This window comes from Balaenoptera borealis, assembly GCF_965194805.1.
Source record: "Balaenoptera borealis genome assembly, chromosome: X".
Classification (NCBI taxonomy): Eukaryota; Metazoa; Chordata; class Mammalia; order Artiodactyla; family Balaenopteridae; genus Balaenoptera; species Balaenoptera borealis.
In genome coordinates, this window is record NC_138881.1 from 11183420 (window position 1) to 11211175 (window position 27756).

At 47.7% G+C, this 27756-nt stretch overlaps 1 protein-coding gene and 2 long non-coding RNA genes across 8 annotated transcripts in view; 2 read left to right on the plus strand and 1 right to left on the minus strand.

The window, feature by feature from the left end:
* GPM6B (glycoprotein M6B) overlaps positions 1-27756 on the minus strand; it is a 191065-nt gene that overhangs the window by 7769 nt on the left and 155540 nt on the right. For 3 of the 6 annotated variants that reach the window (XM_082375835.1, XM_082375836.1, XM_082375837.1), the window contains 4 exons: positions 26633-26752; positions 4489-4675; positions 2729-2885; positions 38-209 (listed from right to left, as the gene is read on the minus strand). In XM_082375835.1, the coding sequence (XP_082231961.1) occupies positions 38-209; positions 2729-2885; positions 4489-4675; positions 26633-26752 (636 nt within the window). The remainder of the gene's footprint in view (positions 1-37; positions 210-2728; positions 2886-4488; positions 4676-26632; positions 26753-27756) is intronic. The other 3 variants (XM_082375839.1, XM_082375838.1, XM_082375840.1) reach the window with 1 other exon arrangement.
* On the plus strand, positions 2783-4546 carry LOC309619981. Its single transcript, XR_014239334.1, has 3 exons — positions 2783-2901; positions 3439-3661; positions 4408-4546. It is a non-coding gene; the product is annotated as an uncharacterized lncRNA (long non-coding RNA).
* Positions 4682-27755, plus strand: LOC309619976. The gene is made up of 4 exons (XR_014239329.1): positions 4682-6231; positions 8710-8795; positions 9193-9288; positions 27116-27755. It is a non-coding gene; the product is annotated as an uncharacterized lncRNA (long non-coding RNA).

A 27756-nucleotide genomic window follows, 5' to 3' on the forward strand; every position in this document is an offset into this window, starting at 1 on the left:
AGGATACCAGTGAATCGAGGAGATGAAAAGGAAGTACCGTATTGCCGGATGTCCACACAGATCTGCTCCACCCCGGCTGTCCCGTTGGTCTGGGGGGACTTGATGACTTCACAGGTTGACCATATGTTGTAGAACATAAACACGGGCACCGCAGAGAAACCAAACACGCCCAGCCAGGCCACTCCCAGCACATAGGTGAGGAAGACGAACTAGGCCGAAAAGGAGAAAGAATCGTCACCGACCAGGGCAAAGCACCTCCCCCGGGAGGAATGATGACGCATTTCCCAGCTGATACCGAACCTGTGGGACGCGGTCAGAGCACCACCTGGACCACGGCAGTGACAAAGGAAGTCTTGGAACTTTGCGGGTCCCTCTTTTAGCAAGGACATGAGTGGCCACGAGAGGATCTCCCTCGTCCAAGGTCACAGAGCCAGCTGGTGACAGGGCCTCCTCCTACACACCAGTGCTGCGCTTACCAGGGGACAGTGGCTGGAGGCTTTCACAGGCCACTGAATTATAACTCCGTACCAGCTTCCCAAATCCCCTTTCTTTTACGTAAGAGATGGGCCGCAGGACAGCCATTGCTACAGGAAGCCCTTTCTCCAAAGGAACTTGGCTAGTTTCATGAGCCTGTGAAATTACTAAAAAGCATTAGATGCTTGCACCTTTACTACGTTTCCACTAGCCGTGAACACAAGCTTAGTGCACAGTGGACCTGATAAAATGCTCATTTCCCTCTAGTTTTTTGTTCTGTTGTGCTTCTCAGCTTTAAGATCCACAGCAGCAGTGGCTGCGGGCAGGGGCTTCATCGTGCTGGCCCACGTGCTGCCGTGGGCGATTTCACCAGGAACAGGAGCGTATTGCTTTCCTTTCTGCCTGACCTGCTTGGACTAGCGCTTTTCAAAGAGCTTTGAAAAGGCTGTTTCAAACACGCTGTGGGTCTGGTATTTCCAGAACGCGCACCCACGCGGCGCCCCAACGCCATGCAGCCTCCTCGGCTCGCCCCCTCCTCGCGCGCTCAACCCCCGAGCAGCCAACCCCGGAGCCCGCCTCGCCCGCGGGCTTTGCCTCTGTCCCCTCTTCTCCGCTCTCGCTCACCACGCGCCACGAGTCTCGCGCTCGGTCCCCTCGTGCTCGCCTCTCCTCCCTCGCTCTGCCCTGGGCGCGGTCCTGTCACAGCCCGCCTGGCTTTCGAGTCCATGCCCAGCGCGGCAGCCGAGGCCTCTCCTGCTCTGGCCCCGGTCTGCTCGCCCAGCAGCATCCTTTCGCTCCTCTGGGCTCCAGCCTCCCCTGCCAGCCAGGCCGCAGCCCCTCTTCTCCGGGCTGCTCTGCTCAGGCTGGGTCCTCCTCCTCCTCCACGCCGGGAGCCGCGGGGCCCCGGTGATTCTGCCCGCCGCCCTCCCTGGGCCCCCCGGCCCTGGGCACACAGCTCTGCTGCCGCTCGCGGGACCTGAGGGCCTGCCAGGAGCAGCTGCCAGGGACGCGTCCAGCCTTAACCTCAATGCGCACGCGTCCCGGCCCCTTCATACCCGGGCTCCCATCCAGGCACAAAGACGTAACTACACTCTCTGTGCCTCCCTTAAGGAGGACTTGTAGGAACACTGGGCGCTCCGTGTCTTTTAAGACAGGCTCTGCGTCCGTACCTCGTGACAGCAGAGAGCTCGGTCGGTGCCCCCCCGGGAGCCGCGGCCCCGCAGCGAGGGTGCCTATCCTCCTCCTCCCTTCCGTGCCTTCCTCAGCCAGCCTGGGCTTTCCGCCTCCGTGTGAGCGCGTCTCCCTCCACTCCCCAACTGTTTCGTCACATCTGACCACTTGCTCAACCGCCAGCCCCCTGCTCGGCCCAGGCGCTTACGAGCTCCACTTGAACGTGCCCCAAATCAATCTCCATAAGCGCCCCTTTCCCACCTCTCCCTCCAGCCCTGACTTTCCTTCTGTGAAACGGCACTTTCTAACCCTGCCTCTTAATGAGCCCCTTTTAAGCTCTGTCCTCCTCTAGGCCAGAGGTCAGCAAACATTGCCCGCAAAAGGCCGGAGAGGGGACGGGTCAGGCTCCGCAGGCCACCTGCGGTCACAGACGCTCCTCAGCGCCGCTGTTACAGCGTGACCGCAGCCGCCGTGTCAACGAAGGGGTGTGGCAGAAACTCTATTATGGCCCTCAAACCTGGAATTGCGTGGAGTTGCGTGTGTCCTAAGGTATTATTCCTTTGTTGTTTTCCCCAGCTCATAGGTGGATAAAAAGAGGCGGCGGGCCAGCTCTGGAGCCTGCTTAACCCCCCTCTTTAGGCTCTAAACTTCTGGAGGACAGTCCCCAGCGAGGTGCTTAGTAGGAAACATGCTTGGTCACCACTGCCAGAGGGATTGTGACCATTCGTCATAGTATGGGCGAGTCTGCGTGGCCACAAACCACATTCAAAGATAAATGAAGGAGAGCGGTGAGACGATAGGAAAACTATCTCCTTTCATAGTGGGGACTTTATATTTGAAAAATCTTCAATACCCTTGTTATCTGGACGTTGATAAGAGAAATGCTTGATTTCATCCTACCAGCCATAGATTTTAATTTCTCCTCAATATGTTGAGGGTTTTTTCATATTCCTGACTCTAAGCTGGAACGAACGCTCCTTCTGTCATGGACTCTGCACGTACTCTCAGTTAGCTTTTACCAAACAAAGAAACACATGGAGGTGCGGCTCTGGCTGGGTAGCAGTCATCAGAGATTCGTACTCACCATCCCACTGATGCACCGGCCGCAGGCGGTTGTTTTAAACTCCCCGTGCAGCTCTTTCACTGCGCTCGTGGTGTAGAAGCCTTCTGCCAACAGAATGATCCCGTACAAGAAGAAAAAGGACGCAATTCCATAGATGACATACTGCATCAGTTGTATTCTAGGAAAAGAAGAAGGTGCAAGTGGTTAACAGACGTTTTTGGCCTCTGGGGGGCGGGGCCGTGAGGGTGACATCACTTGCCCTGCTGATGGCTTCGGTGGGCTCATGGGGCATTGCAGGCAGGCATCCCTGCCCAGCCCACCGCAACCTGAGCCTTTCTTCCAAGGTGAGCAACCTTCCCAGACAAGGGAGAAGTTTCCTTTGCACAGGGGCCCAGTTGGAATCTTTTAATACTTATGAGATTACTTATAAATGCAGACATTGACGAGTTAAAGTCACTCCTCCAAGGATACACACACAGCCAGCATTTAAACGCTGGTCCAGTGGACGACATGTTCCTTCCACCATATCAAAGTGCCTCCCAACCAGGCCTAGTGCTTAATGTTATTCTGATAAAACCCCTAAGTAAGCACCGAGGGCTGCTTTAGGGAGTAACGTGGGCTAAACGCTTTCTGCACAGACATTCTCATTACCCAAATGATAATGTATCAAAGTAGATACAAAAAGTTAAGATACAAAAAGTTAATTCACATCTAATTTTGTCCTATGAAAGCCAACAGCGATGCAGCTGACAACCTTTGGCCGCGGGCTGGAACCACCTGGTGAGCTTTACAGACAACAGCTAACTGCATCCTATCCCCAGAGGTCATGACTTAATTAGCCTGGGGTGAGACATGGACATGGGGATTTTTTTAAAAGATTGCTGGAAGTTTGAGAGCCACTCCTCAAGATTACCAGCTAATTAAACTAACACACCTTCCCCAGGCTCAGTCATGGTGAGTATTTCTTGGTCTGTTTTGTACACGTTTGCCACTCAACGAGCCCACTGTCCTGCTTCCTCCTCCTCATAGCCTCCCCCACTGCTGCTCATTTCTCTGGAATCATTTGCTGAACAGATAAAGTTCCCCAAGGACTCTTCCCACAGGATCCCGTCATTGTTCCATAAAAATTCACTCGTGCCTGTTTCAAAAGTTTCTTCCAGTCACAAGATACCTAAAGACTGTCAAACCCTGGTAGTCAGGGAAGGAAAAAGAAAACACTGAAGGGCAAGGGGAAAATATACGAAGGAACTAAATTCATTGCTGCCGAGCATGAACGGTTAGAGAATCCACGCGTGGGAGTTGCTGCGACTCCAGAGAATGATTCCAGAGCGGGAAGGCTGAGGCTGAACCCCTAAAACGCCCCCTCTTCTGAACTGGAGGACACCCGGGGAGTTTTCTTCTGCTTGAAGAATGAATGTCCAAGTCCTGTTCCTGTAGACTTAGAGTTGGGCCGTTTTCTGTGACAACACTAGAGGGCGCCCGCTACTTGGGAACCACGGTAACTCCTGGTGGGAGGACTGGCAGTATTGCCACCGTGCCCCTCGGCCACTGTGTGCAGAGGGTCCTATGTGTGCACCCTGGTGCGATCCCACCCCAGGTCCCAAACACCCACTGCACTCTTGGCCCTTTTTCCTTCTCTCCCGGACCTCTTCCTATCTGCCTCCAGGGAGCGTGAATGAAAAGCATCTATTTTCTCCCAGGTGAGCGCACTGCAGTCTTCCTGTGAACCCGCCCGCGGTGGTGGCACTTTCAATACATCTTCAAAGGAAGCAGGTACTTACACTTCGCTCAGCAGGGCGTGGTCACTGGTGTTGGTGGAGAAGTGTTGCTCGAGGATCGCCACGGTGCCCGCGAGAGCCACGTGCCCACAGCCGCAGAACAAGGCGACCCCGGAGAAGCAGAGGATGGTGGCCACCAGGGAGGCGTAGGGGACTCCGCCCAGACACTTGATGCAGCATTCGAAGCAGCCTGGACCCAGAGGGGAGAAAACGCCGCTGTTAAGGGCAAGACGCCGTCCGCCTTTGTGAAGGCCACACATTAACAGAGAAGACTCGACTCGTCCATCTTCCCGCGCATGCTCTATGGATAATAGCTCAACGTCCCAAGGACCAGAGGGGGAGCTGTGGTCATCTCCCATTCTGTGGGTGAGGACTCGGGGGCTCCAAGAGGAAATGTGTAGCTTAACTTGCTCGGGGTGAGTGGCAGAGCAGCCAACTGACAAATAGTTAGGGAGTAAGGCACAATTCTACAAGTTCTTGATGGACCCGGGGTCAGGGTTAGGGGCCCCCTGCTCAAGTGACAACGAGCAGCAGTCATCCCACTCGCAATGTCAAAAGGCCTGCAGTGAGGCTGCGGTTCTATGAAGAAAAGAGACCGTCAAGTTCCCCCCAACCTCAGCCTTCTGGGGTTTCGGGTACCTATTTCTCTGTTTCTGCAGCAGCCATTGGCTTTCCCCGAGCCTTTGACCTCCTGGGCAGCCAGAAGAGTCAAATGCAGTAATTACACTATTGCTGTGGTCAGAAAAATATCAAGGGCATCATTTTGGAAAGGTGGTGGGCATGTTGGTCCCTAGAAGTACCAAGTCACCCAGATCCGCTCAAGTGGGTCCACTCAAGTTTCATTCATGTCAATATCAGAAATTAGCTCAACTTTTAAATAAAAATGTTCCCCTGGGCCAGGCAGCACAAGCAATTTAATCACAGCCCCCCACCCCCACCCCGGCTTCCACCTGCCGCCCTCCAACACAAACGTTCAGAGCAAGAAAGAACCCCGAACTGGTGGGTGACATTTAACTACTTGAAGAGGGAAAAGGAACAGAGGAGGGGGGAAAAAAAAAAAAAGACAAAATGAGCATCCATGAAGTGAAATGAAGGAGAGAGCCCCAGTTCACGCTTCAATCTTGAGAGGAATAAGACTTTCATTCATTTTTAAAATCAACGTTGACTTGAGATGTCCATAAAGACCTCCCCGGGGGCAGTCAGGTGACATGTTCAGTTCGGAGACATTTACGTTTCAGTAGAGCAGTGCTGGCCTCGGGATAATGTCAGTACCTCTCGTGACCTCCCATCCCTGTTTACATTATCCAGACCCTTAAGTAAATGGCTTGTCGGGGGAAATCGAACTCTGAAAGCATTACGATGTTTAACAGCAATCCAGAGCAGTTCATGACTTCAGGGCAAGCACATTAAGGCGGCTAAATGTCTTTCACCCCAACGGTCTTTAACAGTAGACAGGGAATGACTACCACAGCGAGAAACACGAGCTAGGCTTTTCCACTTTGATGAGCGTCCCATTCTAAACTAGCATTTGCTTAAACCTACCCCAAGCGGTGACTATACACTCACTACCCGACCTCTCTTCAGTTCATTGGAAAATAAAAAGGTCGGGCCCGCATAAGAAAGTGTGCTTCCTTTCATTTCAAAAGGTGACCAGCTGTTTTCATGAAGACCAACCTCCCTGAAATGGACTGATGAAACTGCCTAAGATGGGACCCAGCACACAATACAGTTCAAGTTCACTAGCAAGTCAGTACCTTAAAGAGCTTTGGACACTTGAGATTTGTGAACGAGGATGACGGAGGTCAATCTTATTTTGTCCTATGACCTTCTAGGGGCTGAGGTGAGGCGAGAGGAATGCAACTAAAAGCCCAGATGCTCTCCAGGCTCCCAAACCGAGAGGAACTAAAATCCCTGGCCTTGATGTATTCCATTATATAAGACAGAAAATAGACCTCTTTTCTCTTGTGTTGTGTCATTCCCCACCTCCCCCATTCTCAGCCTCCATGATGAAGTTAGGAACAAGATGAACGCCTGCTTCCCTAGCTAACAAAGTTATATCTGGTCCTTACTGGATAGAGAAGTGTGGCCTTGAGACTGTGCTGTCCAATATGGCGGCCATTAGGCACATGTGGCTATTTAAATTATTCAAAATAAAATCAAATCTTCAGTTCCTCCATCGCATAAGCCACATTTCACATGCTCAGCAGCCGCGCGGGCTGGTGGCGACCATGTTGGACCGAACAGATATAGGACATTCCATCACTACAGAACACCGCTGTGGAAGGTCAATTTTGACTTGCCACAAATTCACCTTTCTGTGACATGAGCTGGGTTCTGAGTTCTACTTTAGGTTTCATTCACGCAGGACTTTGTGCTTGGCACTGGGAATACAAACAAAATAAAACGCCTCCTCTGCCTTCAAGGAGATCAGTTTAATGCTGCAGGCAGACGAGTAACAGAATTTCTGTAGCACAGCGTGATGAGCGCCAAGACAGAGGCTGCTGGAGAGCCAGTGGATGGTGGGTAGGGGAAAAGAGAGAGACGGAAGGACAGGAGGAAATATAATTCAAATTGGAGAGGGGTCCGGAAAGGCTTTCTACAGAAGAACCTAGGATGCAGAATACGTAAACAGCTGACATGGGGACACTGGTATATAATCTGATAAAATTTGATAATAAACCCACATCCTTTCTCATCATCTGGAGTTAGGGCTAGGTGTTGTTACAGCATAACGCACTTGCCCTTTAACAATAGAACTCATCCTTCCAAATCCCCAGCTGCCACTTCAAAACAGTCTTTCATCCAAAGGGTTAGAGCATTCTGCTTCTTTCAAAGGAAATATCACAGCTGTTCCCTGGCTCAGAAAGACAAGTAGGGTTAGAAGAATGATGCTGTTCAGTCCCAAATTCACCACTAGATCAAGGCTAAAGTTTCCCTCCAATGTATCTCTCTCGTAGACTCCGTATACCCCATGCTGTGGGTCTAGTTTTAGAACAGCAGGGGAAACCAAGGACTCGAGAATTTGGGGGACCACTTCAGTGCATCATACTCTCTCAGCAGAAGCCCGCGCTCTTAGGTTTTCAGCAGATGATTTTATTTGCGAACATGGAACTCTGGCTCCTGTAGAACAGAAGTCACCATATTGGTCATCGTCATCCCACATGCACAGATAAAACTCTTACGGACCCCGCTGGCCACCGTGAGCAGAAAGAAGCTTGTGAAATATAACCTGGGAAACATTTATAGGAACTAATACAGCTGGAGGCAGAGCTTAGCCTAGCATGGTTGACCAGTTACCCACACGGCTAAACTTGCCATGTGTGGCGGATATTCAAGCATCTGTAAACGGATCACTCCCCACTGTACCTTCTATGTCAGTCTAGAAGCCATCTCTCCCCACAGCGTGTAACATAACTTTGAACACTGGGCGATTTGGTCGTATGCCACACACTTAACCCAGAGGAACCAAAAGTGCTGCAAAAAATTAGCAAGAAAAACCCAAATATGTTTCTAAAATATGATATCAATACTGTTAGGATCCTCACATTAACAGCATTTCTGACCCGAAAAACGTGCAGGTATGTGTGTGGCAGAGGTGGTGGGGGAGGCTGACGGTGTGTGCAGGCTGGCCTCACAGGAGTACCACCTGCACAGCCCCATGGGGCCCTGTGCTTAGTATAATACTCCGATCTTGCCATCTGGACATTCTTAATAATTTCTCACCAAGGGTATCGGCATGTTCATTTTTGCACTGGGCCCACGAACTATCGAGCCAGTCCTGGGTGTACTTACGTGGGAGGAGGCAGGAGGGGTTCTTACTACTTTATATGGCCACAGTAGTAGTGTTTTATTTCACGGTGTTAGACAGAAATACAGCCCAGAAAGGCAGACGTTGCCTTGCCTACCATATCATCCTGAGTACAGCAACCATCATACTACATCAAGGGACTGGCGTGTGCTAGGATTACTGACTTCCCCTTTGCTCTGAGAGGGAACAGAAATCACCCGCTGTACTACCCACAGCACAGTCAACACTCCAAGTTCCGCCGAACCAGGGGTCACAAACTATAGCCTGAATTTTTGTAAATAAAGTTTTATTGGAACACAGCTCACACCCCCGTCATTTACAAATCACCTATGGCTATTTCTGCTCTACAATGGCAGAGTTGGGTAGCTGCGACAGGGCACGTGGCTTACAAAGCCTGAAACATTTACTACTTACAGAAGAAGTTTGCAGACCCCTATCTGGAAGCGCTGACGTTCAGAGTGTGGCCCCAGGACCGGGAGCATCAGCGTCGCCTATGAACACGGTAAAAGTGCAGATTCTTGTGTCCCACCCTAGAACAACTGAATCAGAAAATCAGGGGCTGGGAGGTGGGGACAGAGCTGGTCATCTGTGCTTTTCGGGTGCTTCTCACGTAGGCTCCAATCTGAGAACCACTGTCCTAAAGAATCATGCCAGCCCTTCACTGTGGCAGCCCCGCCTGATATCTTTACCAGCCAAACTGTGCGACAATAAACACCTAATGCCATGAAACGACTCCTGGCTTCTGGCCAAGGTGGAGTATCAGGGACCTAATTTATCCTCCTGCCTGAAACCACAACCGAACTGAACAAAACCTATGAAACAATGGTCTTCAAGGTATTAGACATCAGGCTGTGAAGAAGCACCCATGGCTAATGAGTCAATTATTAAATTCTCAACAGAACCAACGAATCAACATGAAGTGACCTGTAACGCACTTCGAAGCAGCAGCTAGCACGGGTGCCCCGAAGGTGCAGCTCAGCTCTCATTTGAACAAGGCAAGCTCTGCCCCATAATCGTGCTGTTATCATCATCTTGGGTACTGGGGCCTCTTAAAGGCCTGATTGAATGGAAGCTGTCAGTTAAGCAGGGTAACAGATACGGGTGAGGATGAGAGCGCTGGGAGGGAGGGAGCAGCTGTCCATTCACCCATTCATTCCATTTCATTCCATTAGTGAGCATTCAGTGCTCACCGAGGTGTCTCTGAGGCCCCAGGTACTGGGCTGGACACTGGGGACTCGATGGCGAGCTACGATAGGCATGGTCTACACGCTAATGGAGTTTATAGCCTGTGGGGGAAACAGACACTGTCCAAATGGTTTTGGGCTCAGAAGTGCTAGGAGAGGAAACCATGAGGACTTATTTAGGCTTCTGGGCAGTGACCAGGAACAGTCTCCGCAGCTTAGATCTGAAGGATGGATTGGAGCTGATTAGGTAAAAGGAGAGAGGGCTGGGTTACGGAGCGTGTTCCGGGAAACAGGAAGAGTGCGAACAAAAGCTCTGTGGTGGAAAAGAGCAGGGCGCTTTCCCGGGCATAGAAGATGCCAGAACAGAGAGAGTACACGGTGAGGGTGGGGCAAGGAAGGCAAGAGAAGGTCTATTGGAGCTAGAAGCACTGAGGGCTTTCCAGGCCTCCTGAAGGATTCTGGACTTTATCCGCAGCATCACGTGAAGCCACTGAACATTTTTAACCCCAGGGAACTGACTGGGGTTGTAGAAGATCCTCCTGGCGGATGTGACAGGAACAAAGTGGCCGTGGAGATGGGGAGGAGCTTGCTGCGGTGGTTCAGGCTAAAGAGGGCAGGGGCTTGGACCAGGGCAAAAGCAGCGGAAGTGGAAGAGAGGGATGGGTCTGAGAGAGGTTTGAGATGTCAAGTGGGCACAACTTGGTCTGGACTTAAAGGAGGGGTTGGGGATGGCTGGTGAGTACCAAGGATGACTCCTCCATTTCTGCACATGGAACCTGATGGATGTTGTGTTGTTCCCTGAGCTGGGCTAGGCTTTGAGGACAAAGATGTTGAGTTCAGTTTTAGACATGCTGAGTTTGAGGTGACCGGATGCCATCTTAAGGGGGACGCTTCCGGTAGGCGATCGGATATGTGGGTCTGTAGCTCAGAAGAGCTGATGCTGGATGCTGTCAGCTCCTGGACCGCAGTGAACACTTTCAGAGGTCAAAGAAAGACATGAGGGGACCATTTAGCAGCTGAAAGTACTTTAAAGCCTTTGCTTTGCCAAGTATGGTCCTTGGACAAGCTGCGTGAGGTTCAGCAGGGAGCTTGGGGGAAATACGGAATCTTGGACCCCACCCCAGACCAACCAAGTCAGAATCTGCATCTGAACAAGCCCGCAGTTGTGTGCGTGAAAGTTTGAGAAGCCCAGGCCAGGCACCAGTCCCAGGTGCACCATCCTGAGTCCCTTTGAAGTGCCTGCTTTTGTGTCACCTGTGTTTGGTGTTTTCTCCCGAAGAGGTGGCCTGCTGGGCTTGGCCGTAACTCCAGCCACTTGCAAATCAAATGGCAAGTTCCAGGGGCCGCAACGAAGCAAAACACAATGTTCCAAGCTGTTCAGCCATCTTGAAAAGAGTGCAACTAGAGTGTTTTTTCTGAGCCAAGCAAGCACTGTTAACCTCCAATTTTTCACGTCAAAGATGCTTTAGTGCCTTACCGCAGACCTATCACACCCCAGCCCCATCCAGACAGAGGTCCTGGATCTGTGCTTCGGGCTGTCCCCAGCATGAGAAGTCACAGGCCAGGCTGACGTTTTTAAAGAGAGAGATGGCGCCGAGTATCAGCAGAGCGCCACGCTGTGAAATGCTATGCCAGCTACGGAAGATCGATGCTTTTCTTGGATATTCCTATAAATCCACAAACTGAGCTTTCCCGAGCTTCAAACCAGCAATGACAACGTTGGTGAACATAAACCAGAAAACGCAAGGAAAGCGTTTTTTGGATGCCTGCGAACTACTTGTGGGGGAAAAAAAAAAATCACCGCTAGGCCTTCTAGCACATTTTACTAATATTCTCAGTACCTCTCACCAGCGCCGCCTCCCGCCACCCCCCAGCAACTCTGTTAGGTTAATAAAGTCTTCGGCCTTCATTTGGCCGGTCTCTGAGGCTAAAGAGAATTTTCGGTTTTGATTTGCACTAAAACTCCAGTGTGCGTTAACCTAAGATAGTTTAAATATAAACCACACAGCAGGGAGAAAAAACAGGCCTCAACGCCTCTTCCTCTCAATGGCCATTTTGTCTCTGGCATCACTAGAACCTTCTGTGCAGAACAACAGAATAAAACATGTTTTGTCCTCGGGCTTGCGGATGGCTGTTGCCATGGCTGTGAGTTCATAACGGCCCAGTGATTTGCCCCAAGTTGTCTGTGATCCTGGCTGCAGCTTTAATGCTGGCTCAGAAGGGCGACCGGCAGCAACAAGGGCTCAGATTCTTCCCCAGGGAATGAATCTCTCCCTCTCTCTCTCTCTCTCTCTCTCTCACACTCACACACACACACACACACACACACACACACACACACACACAGCCCTCTACGCATGGCCTTCCTTGCTGCTTTACTGATTCCTAACGATCCACCAAATTCAAAAAGAGAAGGAGAAGTAACCAACGTTTGCAACTTTCAAACAACCAGCAGGAAAACGGAGGCAGAGAGGATCCTTACTTAAGAGACATAAAAGCGGATGTCAGGGGACCAAGGCCCCCCTGACTCGGAGTTGGCTCAAGCAGCGGTTCTCAACAGGGGGCGACGGTGCCCCCCCCAGGGGACATCGAGCAACGTCTGGAGATATTTTGGGTTGTCACGACTGGCGGAGGGGGCGCTACCGGCTCCGGTGGGTGGAGTCCAGAGATGCCACTCAGCATCCTACCGGGCACAGGACAGCCCCTCAACAGCTATACAACCCCAATGTCAACAGCGCGGAGGCAGAGAATTCTTGAGACAGCACACACATGCTCTGCAATGTTCCCATCACTGGTTTCCAACTGGGGACGATTTTGCCCTCCAGGGGGCGTGTGGAGACATTTCAAGTCATCGCAACGGGGCGGGCGCTACTGGCAGGTAGTGGGTAGAAGCCAGGGATGCTGCTAAACATCCCGCAGTGTACAGGACGGTCCCACCCCAAACACCACAAACAACACAGCGACACAAAGAACGATGAGAAACCTCGCTCTCAGGCTATCGTGTACAATCCCGGTCTGAGACACCAGTGTGACTGCCAAATGCTACAATTTAAAAAAAAAAAAAAAAAAAAAAGAGCTTAAAATAAACCTTACTTTGCTTACAAAATACTACAGAGCAGAAGTTCTCAAGTTTTGCTGCCCAATAGCATTATCTGCAGTGCCCTGGAAAGCCCTGATGTCCACACTTCACTCTAGACCAATGAATCAGAATTTCTCGGGGTGGGACTCAAGAACCAGTGGTTTTCCTTAAAGAAAAAGCTCCCCAGGTGACTTCAAGCTGGAGAACAAGTGTTCTAGTGCAGGCGTCAGCCAACTGTGGCCCATGGGCCAGACTCAGCTCTCCATATGGCCTGCGAACACAGAGCGCTTTTTTATATTTCGAAATGATTTTTTAAAAAACCAAAACTCGAAGAATAATAATACTTCGTGACACAAGTATATGGAATTCAAATTTCTGTGTCCATAAATAAAGTTTTACTGGAACACAGCCGAACTCATTCCTTTGTGTACTGTGTGTGGCTATTTTCAAGCTGCAAAGGCAGAGTTGAGTAGTTGCCAGATATTTACCATCTGGCCTTTTACAGGAAAAGTTTGCAGCTCCCCCTTCAAGAGCACTGGTTCTCCAACTTTCATGTGCATATAAATTCCCTGGCGATCCCGTTAAAATGCAGATTCTGTTTAGGCAGGTCTGGGCAGGAGACTGTGCCTCTGCATTTCTCACCTGCTCCCAGGGGACCCTATTCTGCAGGTCCATCGGCTGGTCGCTGAAGCACAGGGGCAGAAAAGAGGGGCTCTCCAAGAGGGGTCTGTGCAGCCCTGGGAGACCCTGAGACTCACTCGGGAGGTCTGGGAGGCCAAAACTGTCTTCATAATAGCACTAGAAGATATTGACTTTTTTCACTGTGTTGACGTTTGCACAGTAAAACTGCGGATGGCTTAGCGCGAATCAGGCAGTGGCACCAAAGTGTATTAATCAGCAGTGCATTGCTCACCACCACACACTCACAGGAAAAAAACCAAAAGGGACAGTTTCACTTAAAAATGTCCTCGATGCAGTAAAAAATTATCAACTTTAATAAATCTAAACCCCCGTTTTGAAGATTCTGTGCAATGAAAAGAGAAGGACACATACAGGACTTCTGCTGCATACCAGAGCACAATGAAAAAGTTCACGTGCGACTGAGTTACGAGCTGAACTAGCACCTTGTTTTTTGGTGGACCACCATTTTTTCTTTAAAGAATGAGTAACAAGCTGTAGTTATTAAGACTTGGGACTTCCCTGGTGGTGCAGTGGTTAAGGCTCCGAGCTCCCAATGCAGGGGGCTGGGGTTCGATCCCTGGTCAGGGAACTAGATCCCACCTGCATGCCGCAACTAAGAGTTTGCATGTCATAACTAAGGAGCCCGCCTGCCACAACTAAGACCCGGTGCAACCAAATAAAACAAACAAATAAATAAATAAAATATTTTTAAAAATACTTGGGAAGACAGACAGATGGCCAACAGGCATATGAAAAGATGCTCAACATCACTAATCAACAGGGAAATGTAAATCAAAACCACAATGAGATATCACCTTGCACCTGCCAGAATGGCTATTATCCAAAAGACAACAAATAACAAGCGTTGGCTTTAAAGATGTGGAGAAAAGGGAACCCTTGTGTACCGTTGGTGGGAATGTAAATTGGTGCAGCCATCATGGAAAACACAGTTTTCATGTTCTCCGTATAAACACCCAGAAGTAAAATAGCTTTGGTCATACTGGTAATTCTACTCTTAATTTTTGGAGGAATCTCCACACTAATTTGAAAAGATACATGCACCTCTGTGTTCACTGCAGCATTATTTGTAATAGCCAAGACATGGGAACAACCTAAGTGCCCACTGATGGATGAATGGATAAAGATGATATAAGAATTACCATATGATGCAGCAATCCCACTCCTAGGCATATATCTGGAGGAAACTGTAATTTGAAAAGATACATGCACCCCAATGTCCACTGAAGCACTATTTACGTTACCCAAGACATGGAAGCCACCTAAATGTCCATCAACAGACGAATGGAAAAAGAAGGTGTGGTACATATATACAACGGAATATTACGCAGCCACAAAAAAGAATGAAATAATGCCATCTGCAGCAACATGGATGGACCTAGAGATGATCATACTAAGTGAAATAAGTCAAAGACAAATATCATATGACATCACCTCTATGTGGAATCTTAAAAAATGATACAAATGAACTTATTTACAAAACAGAAACAGACTCACAGATTTCAAAAACAAACTTATGGTTACCAAAGGGGAAACGTGGGGGGGAGGGATAAGTAGGAGCTTGGGATTAACATATACACACTACTATATATAAAATAGATAACTAGGGCTTCCCTGGTGGCACAGTGGTTAAGAATCCACCTGCCAATGAAGGGGACACGGGTTCCAGCCCTGGTCCGGGAAGATCCCTCATGCCGCGGAGCAACTAAGCCCGTGCGCCACAACTACTGAGCCTGCGCTCTAGAGCCCGCGAGCCACAACTACTGAGTCCGTGTGCCGCAACTACTGAAGCCCACGTGCCTAGAGCCCGTGCTCCGCAACAAGAGAAGCCACCGCAATGAGAAGCCCGCGCACCGCAACGAAGAGTAGCCCCCGCTTGCCGCAACTAGAGAAAGACCACGTGCGGCAACGAAGACCCAATGCAGCCAAAAATAAAAAAAATAAAATAAAATCGATAACTAATAAGGACCTACTGTATAGTACAGGGAACTCTACTCAGTATTGTGTAATGACCTATATGGGAAAAGAATCTGAAAAAGAATGAATACATGTATATGTATAACTGAATCACTTCGCTGTACACCTGAAACTAATACAGCATTGTACATCAACTACAATAAAAAATTTTTAAAAGATTATATGATACATATCTTATGTGTATATACATACACACACACACACACACACACACACGCAATGGAATACTACTCAGCCATAAGAATGAAATCTTGCCACTTGCAACAACATGGATGGACCTTGAGGGCATTATGGTAAATGAGGTAAGTCAGGCAGAGAAAGACAAATACCATATGATTTCACTCACATGTGGACTCTAAAAAAACGAAACAAAACAGAAAACAACTCATAGATACAGAGAACAGATTAGTAGTTACCAGAGAGGAAGGGGGTTGGGGGTTGGGTGAAATGGGTGAAGGGGGTCAACTGTCTGGTGATGGACCATAATTAGATTTGTGGTGGTGATCACTCCGCAGCGTATACAGATGTTGAATTATAATGCTGTACCTGAAACATTACACACACACACACACACACACACACACACAGACTTGGGTATCTGGCAGAAATTTTCTCAAAAATGATGTATATGAGCTTGTTACTTCAAAGAAAACAAGTGATAGTATCTGTTGTCAATCAGTTTCGGACGACTTGCACCTGCAACAGTGAAAGTCCCAGCTTCCCAGTACTTAAAAGACTTCTTGATGAAATCGTTGGTGCTATTAATGAATGTGACTTTTGGGATATGGTATAATGAAATGTGTCAATACTTGGAAGATCTGCACCACCCAGAGAACCAGTATTTTCCAAAGGACCAATGTGGGATGTTACAAAATCGTTCTCGAATACAGACCCAATCAAAGTGCAAGGTAGAGCAACAGATTTTAATGGAACAGAGTAGAAGAAGTTCACTGATATAGTTTCAGATTCCACATTATTAATAATCTTTAAGAAACCACCATTTGTTGGATTTGGGTGTATTATCAAGGAAGAGCTCCACAAATATATGAAAAGGCCATTAACCACTGTGCCACCAGGGAAGTCTTAGTAACTATAGCTTGTTAGTCATTCTTTACAGAAAAAATGGCGGTCCACCAGAAAACAAGGTGCTAGTTCAGCTCGTAACTCAATCGCGCATGAACTTTTCTTTGTGCTCTGGTATGCCTCTGAATGAATGTAGAGGCAGATGTAAGGATCCAGCTGTCTAATATTAAGCCAGATATTAAGGAGATTTGCAAAAATGTAAAAGAGTACTACTCTTCTCACTCAAGTTTTACTGTGTTTGGGAAAAGAGTTATCTTTCCTAAATATTATTTATGTTAACATGTAATGGGTTTATTATTGTCATTTTAAACAAGTAAGTTCATTATTTTTTAAAGGATAACATATAGTCTATTTCTGAGATCAAATATTAATAGATAAAATATAAAAAATAAATTACACAACTTTTAAAACTTCTATGATGAAAACGTTATTACTTAAGTAAATAAATTTCTCAGTTCTAATTTCTAATACAAAAAAGATTTAGAGATATAACCCACAGGAGCAAAAGCTCTTTGGGGTCTTCAATTATTTTTAAGAGGGTAAAGGGACTTAACAACCCCAAGTCTGTAAACCACTGGTATACACCATTAAGGAGGTATCATGGGGACTTCCCCGGTGGTCCAGTGGTTAAGACTTCACCTTCCAATGCAGGGGGTGCGGGTTCGATCCTTGGTCGGGGAGCTAAGATCCCACGTGCCTCATGGCCAAAAAACCGAAACATAAAACAGATGTAATATTGTAACAAATTTAATAAAGACTTAAAAAAAAAGAAGGTATCATGAAGTCAGTGGACAGGGGGGGCTTCCTGTTAAAGACCTAACTGAGGAATCTCTTAAATGATAGATAGGTTGCTTCTCAGTTCTCCCTTGACCTTCCTAGAGTCGCTGACATAAAAATCTAACTACATAATGCCAAGAACGCTGAAACTATTTTTAATGATATAAAGAAAATTGCTTTTCGGGAGATCCTTCTAAAAGCTTGTCCTAAAATCTATGAAATCAGAAATTTTCACTTTTGTGGCACGTTGTGAAAATCTTAAGATAGATGAGCCTCTCACGTTTGCAATATGGCTTGGGCAGTAGAAAATAAGCAATTATATAAAAGGAAAGTTATGTTCACATGGTGAGAATAAACTCAAGAAAAAGACACTCGTTAGTCTCTTCCTTCGCCTTTTGTGGGAACTGGCTTTAGTTCTCCTAAAGACCGTGTGTGTGCTATGAGCCGAGTTAAGTGGGGAGCAAAGAACCAGGGAAACGGATGGCGAGTAGGGGAAGCTAGCTCTAAATCCAAACGGCAGAGATTTTAAGAGCACAAAGATCTGTAGGGTGTTCAGGAAATCTGAGACCTCCCTGCAGTATTAAGCTTTAGCAGCACTCAACCTCCTTGACCATCTGGGCGACAGTGTCTATGCGCTGCTGGATTCCACTGGATTCAGTTGAGTGTCTATTGAATTGCTGCTATGTGCAAGGCACTGTGCTGGGGGCTGCAGGGGTTTGGTTTGCCCTCCCGGCCTTGACACTTTGGAGTGGGGTGAGGGACACAAACACATCAGAGATCACTACAGTAGAATAAAGAGAGAGTTGACTTAGGGACATGGGGAGTGAGGTAGGGACAGATCTCCTTGGCTTAGCGTGGGGAGCTTAGGAAACGGTGTGTGGGTGGCAGTGGTGTAGACAGGCCTTAAAGAACAGAAGGATCCCATGGTTAGGACACGCTGACAAGCATGAGCAAAGGAGAACAGGACCGATGTGGTGAGGGGCACGTGGGGAGAGCTGAGGGCGTGGCCAAGTTTATCAAGGGGACCAGGACAGCATCAGGAGAGAAGCTGGAGAGGCAGGTGGGCCCCTCCTGTGGGGAGGTCTCTGAGCCAACCTGAAGCCTCGTGTGCTTCATTTTGCAGGCAGTGGGGAGAGAGGGAAGCTTTGTGAGCAGGCGAGTGACATGATCTGAGGTGTGCTTTGAAGAGACTAATCTGGCACTAGTGTGTAGGCTGGACTGGAGTGGGTGCAAACTAAACTCTTCCACTGTAGGTGGTAGCAGAATGGGTCTTTCTGAATTGTATTCAAGGGGAGCAGGGCGTTTTCAGTGGAGGCAGGAAGGGGAAAAAGCAGACGAAGCTTGGAGCTATGAAGCAGTCAGTGTCACACAACATTTTATGGGAATGGCTTGGCGAGAAAAGATGAGAGAATATATGTGAACGAATCTTCCCAAGGGCCATTCCAGAAAATGTCAACTAACCCAGAGAGACAGGAGGCAAATCAGTGGTTGCTTGGAGAGGGAGGGCTTATAAAGGGACCCAGGGAAACTTTGGGATTGACGCAGCTTACGCATACCAATTACACCTCAAAAAAGTTAAAAAAAAAAAAAAAAGACCTGCTTCTTTTTCTTTTTTTTTTTTTTTCCTTTTCTTTTTAAGATCTGCTTCTTAAGTTTGATTTTTACAAAAGATGCTAGTAATGTTAAAAGGTTACGAGTCCCCTTTGGAAACTAGGAATTGGCAGCAAAAGGCAGGAGCCACATCAACCTGGCTGGGGTGGGCTGGGGGGACGTATCCTGTAGCTACAGAACCTGAGGGCTCCCCCCGCTTGGTGACAGGAAAGTGAGGGGGCTACTGTCATTAAGGAGAGAAGACAGTGCTCTAAGGAGGCACATGATGCATTTCCTTTTTGAAATGTTAATACAGCTTGTGGCAGGCAGCCTTCTAAGACACCCCCGATGATCCTCACCTCCTGATATTCATACCCTTGTGTAATTCCCTCCCCCTGAGTGTGGGCTGAACTTACTGACTAGCTTCCCCGATTAGGTTTCAAAAGACTGACTTCTGTCTTCCTAGCATTCTCTCTTCTCCCTTGCTGGCACACTCTCTTACCTGCTCACTAGTGCTCTCTGATGAAGCCAGCTGCCATGTCATGAGGGAGATATGGGAAAGCCCACATGGCAAGGAATCAAGGGAGGTCTTGGGCCAACAGCTAGTGAGGAACTGAGGCTCCCAGTCCCACAGTCTTTGAGGAACTGAGTCCTGCGAACAACCACAGAAGTGATCTGGGGAGTGGATTCTTCCACGGTTGAGCCTTCAGATGACACTGCAGCCCTGGCCAATGCTTTCAGTGCAGCCTCACTAGAGACCCAGAGACAGCTAGGCAGAGCCCAGACTCCTGACCTACAGAAACTGAGATAAAATATGTTGTTGTTCCTGGCTACTAAGTTTAATTAGTTGTGCAACAATAGATAACTAATACACAGCTTCAGCTCTGGTGTTTGCCTGCACCTCTACCATCAAATCTTTTTGCGTTTTTTAATACACAAAGATGCAATCACAATATTAAAACATCAAGAGAAGTTTGCTTCAAATTCACTGTCTGCTAAGGATGTGGTGATTTGGCTTTGGGCAGCTTGATGGTAGATATATGTATACAAGTTGCCTTTGAATTTCAGATTTATCCTGTTCTTCAGATAGGTATTTTGAACGGGAATGATACTTCACCAAAGATGTTATAACAAGGGACTATTTTCTCATCCAACGTTATGATCCTCTATGTACACAGTAGTGGTGGTCAGACTTTAGTGTGGCTCTGAATTGCCTGGGGAGCTTATTAAAACATAACAAATTCCTGGGACCCACCCTAAAGGGGGGGGGCCTGGGAATCTGAATGTTTAACCAAAATCCTTGGTGATTCTGATTCAGGGCATCAGAGGCCCATACTCTGAAAAATCACTTAAAGAAACGACCCCCCAATATTGCCCTTAACAACATATAAATGATCTTTTACATATCACAGAAAATAAAACTTGCCAAAGTACAATGAATGTTATAATAGATGAAAACAGCTCCATGGCATCCATTTAACAGGACCTGGGATATTATGGGAACACTCAGAGAGGGACCTGAGAGAGGCGCTGAGCTTCCAGAAAGAGCCAAGAGACCCTCTGAAGAAGGGCTGAGCTTTAGTCTAAAGCCTGTGAACAAGTACCCCAGGGAGCAAGGATTCTGGAGCCTGAAGAGAAGAAGGTGAGGGATCTCGGATGGAGAAGATTTTAGGAAACTGAGTGACTAGCAAAATTTTTAGGTCTTGCCTACCATAAGTAGACTGGATTTGCAACGTGTGCTAAGAATGCAATTACTCTAAGTCAGGGGTTGGCATTTTTTTTTAATGGAAAGGGCCAGACAGTAACTATTTTTGGCTTTGCAGAGCATATGGTTGCAACCACTCAATTCTGCTGTTCTTGCAGGAAAGCAGCCACAGACAATCTGTAAATGAATGGGCGTAGCTGGTTCTAATAAAACTTTATTCACAAAACCATGGTGGGTGGCATCACCAGCCTGGTCTAAGCCAAGTCCTCACAGGAATCTCCGTAATCTCCGTAATCTCCATGTGTCACCACTGGGAAAGAGCACATGAACGTAAACCAGGTTGTCTTAAGACCATGGAAAGGCTCGTTTTGATCCCACTGCCTCTCCTACTGGCCTATTTCACCACTAGAGTTATTCCTCGGGGTGAAAGCACTGTCCATGGAAGTTCCCAGATAAAACGCAAGCGTGATGCTCTTCAGAGGAAGCCTCGTCCCACCTAAATGACTCAGACACCCAGAGCTTTCTGTTTCCTAGTACACAAGCCATTTTATATAAGCTTTTGAGAGATATGGAAACACATGGTTGTGAGTGAACAGGGACCCCTGAAAGGACACAGCCTGGGGAGGCGGGAAGACTCTAGCCTCTAGCAGCAGACTTCAGCTGCTTCCCAATGTCTCCAGTTAGCTCTAAGGGCGGCGAAAGAGTTCAAGACAAAATTAATTTTAATTAACCCCAAATGAAAACATACAACACAAGGGGCATCATAAAGGAAACAAAGATCAGATGTCACTATTTCTAAAAGACTGCAAATCGCTGCTTTGAATAATCCAAGTCAGTGTCCCTAAAACCAGACGCTGTACCTGAGAGAAAGCTCCAGACTTATACTCAATACTGATCCATCTGCTTTTCACCTCTGCTTTCTTTGTCTGCCTACTCTGAGCTGAGGAACAGACACAAGACCAAAAGGCAAAGGGAGTTCTATATACCACAGACACAGTCGCAGCCACTGCTACATAATCGAGGGCTAATCATATACCAACAGCATAGCTGATAAAAAGTTGAACATTCGTAAATGAAAAATTATATGTATACGGCTGACAGAATAGCCTTTGGTAAATAAGATACAAAATAGTTACCTGCTCTATAGTGGCACATTTTTTTGGTGAAAACTGCAGGTAATTTGAAAATGAAATAATTAATCCACAGCAGAAAACAAAATGCAAAGAACTCTTTAAAAACTCAGAAACATTATATCGATAGCATTAACCTGAGCTAGAATATGCTTGCACTGTGTCCACTGTTCACCTCCATTTAACCTGAAACACCTTGAATCACTGGAAGCCATCAGACGGACTGGGTGCCTCCCCTGGCCAGAGCTGTGTAAACCAAGAGAGCTTCTCCAACCAGACCCTGGGGAGAAGCCACCCCGCCCGAGAGCCCACAGGACACCATCAGACCACTGGGTACAGTCTTCATGCAACCAGCAACAGAGCCCAAAGACGCACATGAAAAGATTAAGGGTTCCCCACCATGAAATACATGTCAAGTGTTTGCAGAAAAGGCCTCAAATGTAGTGGCCTTACAACCTTAGGTTAGGGCAGAGTGACATGAAAGAATAACAAATCCAACAGCATTTCCCAGGACTCACATATCCCAGGTGTCACTCTATAAAGTGGATCCACAACAGAGAAGTCCCAGGCTCAGGGGCCAGAGAGAGAAAGGCTGGGGATCTCTGGGGGCCCGCCTTCTCAGGTCACACCTGGGCAGATACATGGAGCCCAACAGGGTGACCTGATTCACAGCAGTGAACAGGCAGGAGATGCTTGCTTGCCCCTCATGGCTGCTCGGGAATCCATGATCGGCCATGGAAATCCCAACACGTGGGCTTCCCGCTAAACTCTCAGCTCAACACCAACATTCCCCGTGCTCTCCCCACACTCTCCATTCTAGCCCATATGTGAGAGGGTGGTCTCTTTGGACTTCTGGAATTATCTATAGTCATCTTAACCCAAGCATCAGAGCCATTTGGATTTGGAAGATGGCCAGAAGGGGAACTGGTGATTGGTGAAGGGGGTGGTTTTTCTACTCCTTATCTGGCGGATTGAATGCCGAACTACATACAGATTTACCAGTGTCTGAATAGTCATTCTTGGTCCCTTAGCTTATAGCCATATTAAGTGACAGCATCTTGCATGTCACTGGATTATATTCAAGAAGGTGACGAGGGGGACTTCCCTGGTGGTCCAGTGGTAAAGAATCTGCCTTCCAATGATGCAGGGGACGCGGGTTCGATCCCTGGTTGGGGAACTAAGATCCCACACGCCACGGGGCAAGTAAGCCCGCGCGCCACGACGACTGAGCCCGCGCGCCTCAACTAGAGCCCACGTGCCGCAAACTACAGAGCCCACGCGCCCCGGAGCCTGCGCGCCACAACTAGAGAAGAGAAAACCCGCCCGCCACAACTAGAGAGAAGCCCGCGCACCACATGAAGAGCCCGTGCGCCGCAACGAAAGATCCCGCATGCCGCAACTAAGACCTGACGTGGCCAAAAATAAATTAAATAAATAAATAATAAACAGATCTTTAAAAAAGAGAAAAATAGAAGGTGACGAGGGGCACTTGAGAATTTCTCCCAGCTCCTGTCAACTACTTTCTCCTCGCTCTCTCCACAAGGAAACAAGCTGTTCCCCCTTTCGCTGCCCCTCCCCACTCTCCTCCACCAAGATTTTAAACAAAGGAATCAGAGAACGCACATATTCAGGCAAGTAGATAAGAGAATCAGAGGTCACTGGCCTTTCAAACTAACCAGGACTCGGTGCCTTAACGATTGGCAATTCTTATACCTGCCTCCCCATAAATAGAGAGGGAAAGGAGAATGGACACCTTAAGCAATTCTCCGTCTTTTCTAAATATAGAGATTTCTAGAACTTTTAAGGGTAAATTCACTTCTTCGATTCCTTCCTGTCTTCTCCCTTCTTGCTTTTGGACCTTCCTCTAAATTAGAGCTTCTCAAACTGTGCCCAGGAACCATCTGGAAATCTTGTCCAAATGCAGATTCGGATTCAGCAGGCCTGGGGCGGGGCCTGAGACTCTGCACACTTGGAATAGAGGATCTAAATTCCCTCAGGTGACGCTCTTGAGTGAAGCCTGTGTAACACAACCCACAGTAGCTTGAAGCACACGTGAAGCATAATATTCCATCGAATGCAGCTGTAGCCATAACAGTTCCTTCTTTCCTGAGTGCCACTGTCTCAGGCCTAGGTCCCCAAGGCAGCGTCACATGGGGTTGCCCTTGTGGCCACCCATCCTTTGATTTCCTGGAGGCCTAGAGAAGATGGGGATGTTACCTGGTCAAAGAAATTAAACAATGAAAAAAGAAGAAAGAGGAAGCAGATGGTGAAGGATTAACTATCCAAGTGCTCAAAATGTAATTCCACGGAGAAGTTACACCCAAGAAGGAAAACGGGAAACGATCAAGGCAAAGGAAACTGGAAGCACCTTGACTTCTCCAACGGGGAATAAGTAGGTTGAGGGGGGAAAAAAAAAAAAAAAAAAGACACAAGAGCCATATGGAATCCTCTATTTTTTCCCTCACACCATCTGGTTTGGGATCTAAGCACAGAATGGCAACTGCACTGATTCAGGAGCCGGCAAAATCTCCAGGCAACTAGGAAGGTGACCCCGCGGCTGCGTTCGGTCCCCTCACTCCGGGGCCCGCGATGGCCTCTTTACACCATCCCACGCGAGGCCTCTGCCCCCGGCTCCAGACACACGTGGCCGCAGTGCGTGTGCCACACGGGCACATTTCCCCCAGTGATGTCCCTCCCGCACACACACAGTTACCACCACAGGTGCATGGAGACCATTTCAGGGTCTGGCAAGATGACGCTAGAGATCAAGTTCAGTGATTTTGTTTCTCCCCCCTCCGCCGAGAACGTGCTTGTTCATGGAATTCTCACCTGAAATATCACCAGCAACGTGAGAACTATTAGAGTCCTACGATCTCTCATCATACCATTCCAGAAGTCCGAAAACTCTGAAAATTAAGGGTTTTTTCTTTTTTGGTAGGGGGAGAGGGGTCGAGCTCATCTGGCAGCAAAACCTGTTCTGCACTGAATTTCCCTGACGCCCAAACGTAACTCCAGCTCTCCAGAAAGATCCATGTGTTGGACTCGGGGGATGCACCCAGACCTTACTGGGGACGTGGCGGTGCACACGGTATGTGTGCCACGTCACTTTTCAGAAACCTCAACTCTTCTGAATTCTTAAATAAATTTGGCCCCAAAGGTTTCGGAGAGGAAATTGGAGGCTTGTATTTTTTCTTCTCAGCTGCCACTGCTGCTTAGAATGCCCATACTGACCTTTACGCTTTACCACCCAAATCCAGGAAAGATGCTTAGTTTTTTTCTTGATTTCTAACTGGGCTGGTGTCTTCCGACACATTCTTAAAATGAAGACCATTCTCTTTCTGGCAGTACTTTCGGATAATTTGGGGACCTTCTTGTCATGTTAGCAAGTACTGTTCATTCTCTCTCTCTCTGCCATTGAATTGTGCACACTTAAGTTTGCTTTGGCAGGGGGAGCGTTTTAAAAATTGCTTTGTTGAGCTAAGTTTACATAGAAAATTCACCTGTTTTAAGCGTGCAATCCAGGGGTTTGGAGTCCATTTACAGAGTGGTGTAACCATCACCACGATCTAATTTTAAAGCATCTCCATCACTCCACAAAGGATCCCTGGTAACCACCAGCGGTCACTCCCCAAGCCGTTCTCCCCCAGCCTCTGGCAAACACTCAGCTATTTTCTGTCTCTCTGGATTTGCCACTTCTGGATATTTCTTATCAATGGAACCCCTACGGTATTTGTTCTCGTGTGTCAGCGTTTACTCAGCATCCTGTTTCTGAGATCCATCCGTGTCGCAGTGTGTATCGTGGGTACTTCATTCCCTTCCACTGCTGCACAGTATTCCACTGTATGGATACATGTCTAATAGTAATTTTTAAAAAATCAAGATTCCAGAACCTTCCGTCCTTCGAAGGATCCAAAAGAACAAATGTCTGATGGCATTTCTTGCTCACCTCTTCTAACTGGCACTACACAGGCACACACAGAGCTGGCACCTAGTAGCCAGAGGCGGAGTGAAGGAATCCGTCACTCAAGATGTAGAACTAATTCCAAAGTCAGAGTTCATGTTAATTAACCTGAAGCCACAATTTAGGTTTTAAAGAAAAGATTTTAAAATTATTAAATGAATTACAGGTGGTCTGACTTTGTAACTCAACGTGTGTCTTAACGTTGTACCTCAGGATCGCTCTTTCTAGACTTGCAGGTTCTATGTGGTCATTTCTGATGTATTCCTGCAGAAGTAAGCAAACATTTGGGAGGAATGCTGCTATGGGCTCACACAGAATTACAGCGATACTTGAAGCCTGTTGTGTTTCTCTGACCCACCACCATCCCTTTATATTCACATTTTAAGTAACTAGAAACCACTGAATTTTAGCTCACTGAGCTGCGTATGAGGATGCTTTGTGTGGACTTTGAGGATGTGGAGGGTGGGTGTGCGTATCGCTCGGCTTTCTCCCCTTCCGGGTCCCCACGTGGGCTGATGCACAGCTCACCCAGACCCAACACTCAGACGTTCCGAGAGACCAGTGCTCCTCCTGAGCAAGGAGACTGGAAACCGGACCCTGTGGACCTACCTGATGGGATGGCGCACCCAGGTATCTGCTCCTCATTTCATGGGCTCTGAGTTTTCCTTCTCAAAGGCAATGGACTGACGTTAAATCAGAGCGTTGCAGAGCAGTGTGGCCAGAAAGACATTTGGGGACATTGACAGCACCCTCAGAGCCCAGGCTCCTCAAATGTCCTGGCTCAGTTCTTGGTCCCATGATGGGCATGTGTAACGCCCCCCCCCCAACCCATTATTGGTTCAGATATTAGAAATTTCGTGCTTAGCCCCAAGGCATACCTCACTGTACACTGCTCCTTTTGAGAGGAGGTGAGGGGGAGGAAAACAGGGAGGAGGGAGAAGAGACAGGTGAAAGATGGGGTGGAATGGAAAGGAAGAGAGAAAAAGAAAGAGGATGCAAAAAAGTTTTAAGGGGCTAATTCCACCCCTACCCCTGGGAACAAATTAATGCACCAAGCAAAACAGAAAACAACACCAAACCGAAAGAGCTATCACAAATCATATTAAAGATAACAGTTGACTTGCTGTGCAAATTCACCCCGAGGCTGTATTTACCTGGACTGCTCAAGAGGCTAGCCCTGTCCCCCAGGGTTGGCACGGGACGGTACTGGTGGTTCTTTGAGCCTGGGTACATCCAGTGGTACCTGCCAATTTCCATTTCAGCTCTGCTGTTCACTGCCAATTTCAGGTGGCAAAGAGTCAGTGTCTCTATCTCCAGCAAAGATTCTACATCAGCATTTTAATTTATTCTTTTACCATATAGTTCAAGGAAACGGGGAGTTCACAAAATATGCTATTGAATTGCAACCTTTCAATATCATCTTATCAACTCAGCATAATACACGGAGAATGTTAGTCTCCTCCTCCATTTTTCAATTTAAGTTGACAAAAATCACCAATATTGTCTTTTCTTTCTGTATTTTCTCCATCTCCCCCCAAGTCCCGTCCCTTAGAATGATCATTTTGGGCAGACACTATTTATAAGGAAAATCTGGCTTCTCACCATCGTAGGTTTCTTTCTGTTTATTTCACTTTCAGACCCACAGAGCACCATCATTATTGCAGCTACATAAGCGAGGGTGAATCCAGGCTTGCTATGACGGCGCCTAGTTCCAGCCTGCAAAGGATGGCCAATGACCCCCTGGTCTGCTGAACCTTGGATGAAAACTCCTGTCCTTCCACTGACATCTGCAATATTCTCTGTCACCTCATCTTATCTAAGCTCAGGACTTCAGAGTCTAGAATGTTCCAGATTAAATCCTGTTCCAATGATCTCCCAGTGTCTTTTTTTTTTCTTTCTTTTTTTTTTTTTTTCCAGTGTCTTTCTAGAGAAAGGGCTGCTGGTCTTGGGCTTGAAGCACTGCTTCTTCCCACACGAGGTGACAAGTGGCCTCCTGGAGACTCAGGTCCTTATCTGGTAATCTGACGATATATCTTACTTCTTAGGGGATTGGAGAGAAAAATATCCATCAACTTGCCTGACACAGAATCAGAGGCTGGTAACTATTAGTTGAATTACAACCTTGAAATCCCTAAGAGACCATAAGGTCACTATGGCCAGTTTACAGCTGAGAATCCCATCAAACCTAATGACGGGTTACGTCCTCTGGGGTGCCACAAATATTCAAGGATTAAAAAAATGGTGCTGACATTGATGTGGGCAATTATTCCACCAGAAG